At 35.5% G+C, this 6,000-nt stretch overlaps 1 protein-coding gene across 1 annotated transcript in view; it reads left to right on the top strand.

Moving 5' to 3' along the window:
* Positions 1-6,000, top strand: part of TTC26 (tetratricopeptide repeat domain 26) — a 58,621-nt gene that overhangs the window by 27,545 nt on the left and 25,076 nt on the right. Inside the window, exons 8-10 of the mRNA XM_044677730.1 lie at positions 204-278; positions 898-1,000; positions 5,056-5,111. Coding sequence (XP_044533665.1) covers positions 204-278; positions 898-1,000; positions 5,056-5,111 — 234 coding nt within the window. The remainder of the gene's footprint in view (positions 1-203; positions 279-897; positions 1,001-5,055; positions 5,112-6,000) is intronic.

Genomic DNA, 6,000 nt, shown 5'->3' with positions numbered 1-6,000 from the left:
ATATATATATATATATATATATATATATATATATATATATATATATATATATATATAATATGTATATACCTGCATGTATATATATACATACACATAAATAATATACATGAAAGCACTTTGCAAAGCATTATTAAGATATAATAAGATGCTGAGGAAATAAAACTCTTATAAATTCTTATACTTGTGTCTTTTCTGAATTTTAGGCAGAACTCAAGAGCCTAATGGACAATGCCTCTTCCTCCTTTGAATTTGCTAAGGAACTTATCAAGCACAATCTGGTAAATAAAGGGTTCCAATTTTGAATAGTTTGGCTTCTATCCTATTGTAGTACATTGTATAAATGTAATGTATACACCCTATAAAAGGATGTGTGCAGGAAATTTCATAGGTAAATAGCATTCAACTACAAGCCAAGAAACAAATAAATGTATATTGAATGCTTTGCTGGGAGGAAGGGAAATACAAAAGAAGTATTAATACATAATTTACTTACTTTAGGGACCTCGTGGGTTTTAAAAACATAGAAAATAATTAGAGAATTTTAACAAGAGGATAGTAGCAGATGCTAAATAAAGAGAGTGCAATGCAGGTTGGAATAATGAAAGACTTCATTGAAGTATAATTTGAAAGGTAGGTAAGATTTGGAGAGGAATGAAAGGGCATTCCAAGAAAGTACATTTAAGTAGGAAAGAGCAAAAAGTTGACAGAAAGATAGAGTGACAATTTAAATAATGGATAAACTACTATTTCTCTATAAACCCAAGTTTTCTGAAGTTATGTTAGATATCAATTGTTCAGGAATATGTAGCAGCTCTTTCCCAGTCTAGCTACTCTAGCATTCCCTCTCTCCATGCCTTCACTAACTACTAACCTAACATATGACTTTTTTCTCTATAGGTTGTTTTCCGAGGGGGTGAAGGTGCTTTGCAAGTTTTGCCTCCCCTGGTCGATGTTATTCCTGAAGCTAGACTAAACCTAGTGATTTACTATCTTCGTCAGGGTAAGGAAATATTGGTCTTGATCTTTAGGATAAAGCCCTGGCAAAAGGCTCACTGGGTCCCAGAATCATCAGTTTTTTGTTGTTCTTTTACTTTGTCATAATGAGTTCCAAAAAGATTGCACCAGTTCCCACCTATGGAAGAGGGTGCCTGTTTCCATATAATGCTGCCAACTGTAAGTGTTAAAATTAATGGTTTGGCTAAATATATGAAAATTATAAATCTTTTATTTATAAAAGAGGTAGAAAGAGTGAAAGTACAAAAGGGTAGAAAAGACATTAGCCTATCTAACTGAATATTGTTCCAGTGCTTGGCTCAGCCAGGACTTGTTAACCTTTAATCAGAATTAAACTATCTCCAGAAGGCAGGAAGGGAAACCAGTTATCCACTCACCCAAGACTACAATTGGAGCTAAAGGTGACTCCTGAGGCCTGCTTTTTTCATTGAGTCGATCTTCTTCTTTAAGCCAACTTCCTTCTTGGAGTGACTCTCTTCTTGGAGTTCACTCTTTACTAGCCTCTTTCACCAGATTCCTTTACCAGCCTGCCTTCATTGCTTTCCTGGTGGTTTTCTGTCCCTGCCCCTTTTCACAGGGGCCAATAACAGCTTCCAAATTGTCTGAGTTCTCACCTTTGGAGTCACACCTTTCTAAGTGTGTGAACTATTAAATTTCTAGCTCGTTCCCACCTATCATCAAGTAAGGTGTGAACTTACTAAGTGGCTTTCAAGTTTCTCCCACCTAATTCAAGTTTTTGTTGATTCAAAGTTATTGCCAACAAAAATGTTAACTAAGTAGAGAGAACAAAGGATTCCTTTTTAACAAGTGTGAACTCAAAGAGAACCAAGAATTCCATTTTACACAACATGAAAAATTTTTTTAATTTTACAAATTTATTGAATGTACTATAAAAGTAATATCTTAAGGTTGTCTTAATTGACATTTTCTGGCTATTATTTAGGCAGACCATTTGAACAGCATTTCACGTTATTAATTTGTACTTTCTTCTTTGAAAATTGTCGAAAAAAATTGTCCATTTCCTTTCACCATAACTCCAATGAAGAGTGTGACTTACTCTTAGGAATGTTTCTTGTAGATTTCAGATGTCAGACTTTTTGTCTTTCTCCCATAATCTGTTTCTTTTAATTGTAGAAACATTAGGTTTTTGTAGATCAGAATCCTTTTTCTTTCTGTAATTCTGTCTATTGAATGTCTCTAGAAATTTCTTCCCTTAGATTCAAATGTGTCTTTTCTCCATAATTGGAACAGACTATTTTATTTCTTTTTTCCTCTTATTTTAAAATTTTATTACTTTTTATTCGGCCTCTAATCCAGTTAGAATTTGTTATAGTGTGTGGTGTGAGGCAGCAAAGCATATTGGATAGAGAGTTGACCCCAGTGTCAATTCAAAATGACTCCAAGTCTTACCTCTGGCATATACTGTCTGTATGAACCTGGGGAGTCACTTAACCTTTCAGTGTACCAGATGACCTTCTAAATCAGGGACTTTTAACCTGGGGCCTGTAGATAGTTTTTAGAGGATCTAAAAACTTGGAAGGAAAAAAAAGTATTATTTTCATTAATCTATCTCTGAAACTTAGCATTTCCTTCAGCTATGAATGACAAACTCCAGGCATATTAGGCTTCACAGATTATCAGAGAGCTCCATGACAAAAGAAAAATGGTTAAAACTCTCTTGATCTACAAGTTGTTATCAAGCGAATTCTGCTTTCTTTGTTCTGGTGGATTTCATTCTGGTGGAAGTCTTCCCAGCTGGGGAACTTTTTCTTTTCTTTTTTTTTTTTTTTTTCTAAAACTCTTACCTTTAGTCTTGGAGCCAATATTGGCTCCAAGGCAGAAGAGTGGTAAGGGTAGGCAATGGGGGTCAAGTGACTTGCCCAGGGTCACACAGCTGGGAAGTGTCTGAGGCCAGATTTGAACCTAGGACCTCCCATCTCTAGGCCTGGCTCTCAATCTACTGGGCTACCCAGCTGCCCCCTAGGGAACCTTTTCAAGGAATGAAAGAAATCTTATTTACTATGTAACTATTTAAAACCAAAATATGACTAATGTAACAAGCAGTTGTTTTACATTAGTGCTTATTATTCTCAATAAGAATGAAAACATTGGGAAAATGAAATGTAAAAGCAGAAATATATTATTAAATATAAATGCATAATAGGGCTATATGCCATTTAGTCATTCAGTCTTCAACAGATATTAATTGAACACCTACTGTCCTGAGTCCTGTGCAGTATATCAGGTCCTGGGGAAGATAAAAAATTTAGATAATATACTAATTTAGATAATTCACTCTTGTGTTATAATCCACTAAACTAAGTTCCATGACTAGAACATATTGAATACTTAGAAGTAGTGAAACTTAGGGGCAGCTAGGTGGCTCAGTGGATTGAGAGTCAGGGCTAGAGACAGGAGGTCCTGGGTTCAAATGTGACCTCATATTTACTTCCTAACTGTGTGTCCCTGGGCAAATCCCAAATGACTCCCACAGCCTATCCTTTACCACTCTTCTGCCTTGAAACCAATGCACAGTATTAATTTGAGGATGGAAGGTAAAGATTTTTTTTTTAAGTAGTGAGACTTAATTACTGTGTTATCAAAAGAAAATAAATTAATAGTCGTGTGTTAGATGTTAGAAAATGGCATATGGCATTTGCCCTGTGGCATTGCCTCTACTACAGGCATATGCCATATAACTTTGCTGGAATCAATATTGTTTTATGACTAAGTTATTAACCAATCCTGTAATAATATTGAGAAATCCTATTGTAAAGACAATCAGCCAATCAATGGTCCATCTAGTAACAGGTTTTCTCCTGTTATTAGGAAAGAATTTTTGAAGAATTGAAGTATTTTTAGCAAGTGCAGAATTCTTTTAACATGACATTCCTTTACTTAAAAACATGAAGTCGCTCCCCTCTGTAAAGTCAGTATAATGTCCACTCCTGGTTTGGGTATTCAATAATTACCACATTCTGACTACAATCTTTACCATATATGTTGGCTGTCCCAAAAGTCTTAGTGCATTTTTAAAGAATAAAACTGCACTAAGACTTTTGGGATACTATTTTTTTAATGTCATTCCAGCCAAAGTGGATAACTCTCCATCTCCTATCCTTGCTCTGTCCTCTTCTCTTAGTACCTTCAATAGTGTCACCCATTCACCTTTGCCTGTAATGGAATATTCATCCTTCATCACTCTCTCTTCCCCCACCCTGTCTCTATCTTTTAAAGTCCTTCCCTTCCAAAGATCCAGTCAAATGGAATCTCCCTCAAGGCTTGCTTCGAACTCTGTCTTACCCAGGAGCTGAAATGGCTTTTTCTCAACTTATATTTTAATAGCATTTTGGTCCTTCTTTGTCCTTCTCCTGCTTTCCCTCATATGATAGTTATGTATGTCCCTTCCCTCCCCATTAAATTGTAAGCCCCTTCTTTATAACTCCAGTGCCTAGCACAGCATCTTGCCCAGAGCATGAACTTAATAAATATTTTTATTGAATTGAACCCCAGTACTTGGTAACCATCATTTAAATAAAAATACTTAATGTTGTTTTTCAAAACAAAGATGCCAAATAATCACTATATGACAATGATGGCGAACCTATGGCACAAGTGCCAAAGATGGCACACAGAGCACACCCCCTCCCCCCATTCATTACTAGAAATGCAAAGGGACTCAAGCAAAGCTGCTCCCCTCTCCCTCTCCACAGTGCCTGATGACATTTTTTCACAGCCCCCACCCAGCAGCCCAATGGGAGTGCTTTCTCCATCCTCTGTGTGGGGTAAAACACTGTTATATGGTGTTTCTTAGCTCATCTATAAAATAAAAGGGCTGGATGGGTTGGTCTTTAAAGCCCCTTTGAGCTTTGGAACCATAACTTTGAGTGATTTTACTGCAGTTTGTTAAGTGGATTCTGAAGTAGAGCCATTAATTCAGAATCAATGTATTTAACCCTTCTTAACCTCTCTTTCAAGAATGTTTTAGAATCACAAGAACTGTCTAGAATATATTCTCACTAAATTTTCTTGGTATTTCAGATGATGTGCAAGAGGCTTATAACTTAATTAAGGATCTAGAACCTACAACTCCTCAGGTAATTGATAACATTTTCTTTTCTCACTATTTCTAATCCATTGAAAACCAGTAGAGCTTAATTCTATTGACCCAGTAATGTCTTGCTAGGCATATATACCTCAAAGAGATCAAAGACAAGGAGAAAGGATCCAAATATACTAAAATATTTATAGCAACACTTTTTTGGAGCAAAGAATTAGTAACAGCAAGTGCCCATCAGTTGGTGAATGGTTGAATAAATTATAGCATATGAATGGAGCAGAATATTATCGAAATGTAAAAAATTATAAAAATTAGCTTCAGAGAGAAGAAAAGAATGAAAGAAATAGCCATTAGCTTTTAAAAATACCCAGGAGATAGCAAAAGGACCTTCAGAAGGGCTCATGGGAAGTTCACAAGGAATAGGAAGTTGAGGAGGAGGGTGTTTGGGCACCACTGGGTTTTACGTAGTCTTTAAATAAGAAACAGTTTATAGAGTTTTCTTTTCTTTTGTAAATATAAGTGTTCATGGTTATAGATGTTTACCAATTTTTGTGATTTTTATGTTTTATAATGCAGAAAATTTGAGAGAAAATTATTTAGGTTTAGGAAGGTAGATCTAAAGGCTCATGAAAAGAGATCCTAGCTTGAGAATTCCCAGAAGAGATGTGTATATTAATCTAGGAAATAATTTTCCTAAAACATAGAGATGTTGGAGGTAAATGTCCTGAGTTCTTATTGACCTACTTTGCATATTCTCAGTTCTTCAAAAAGGCTGGTATATAAAAATTATTATGTCTATAGCAGTGATGGACCCCAAAATTATGGATACATAAAATTCACCAGTAAAAACTGTGGACTTCTAAATATTATGGAGTCCAAACCAGAGATATATCCCAGTTTGGTAAGCTTTGTCCTTACTCTTATTT

Source organism: Gracilinanus agilis, chromosome 5, assembly GCF_016433145.1.
Source record: "Gracilinanus agilis isolate LMUSP501 chromosome 5, AgileGrace, whole genome shotgun sequence".
In the NCBI taxonomy this organism is placed as follows: domain Eukaryota; kingdom Metazoa; phylum Chordata; class Mammalia; order Didelphimorphia; family Didelphidae; genus Gracilinanus; species Gracilinanus agilis.
This window is presented reverse-complemented; position numbering and strand designations above follow the sequence as displayed.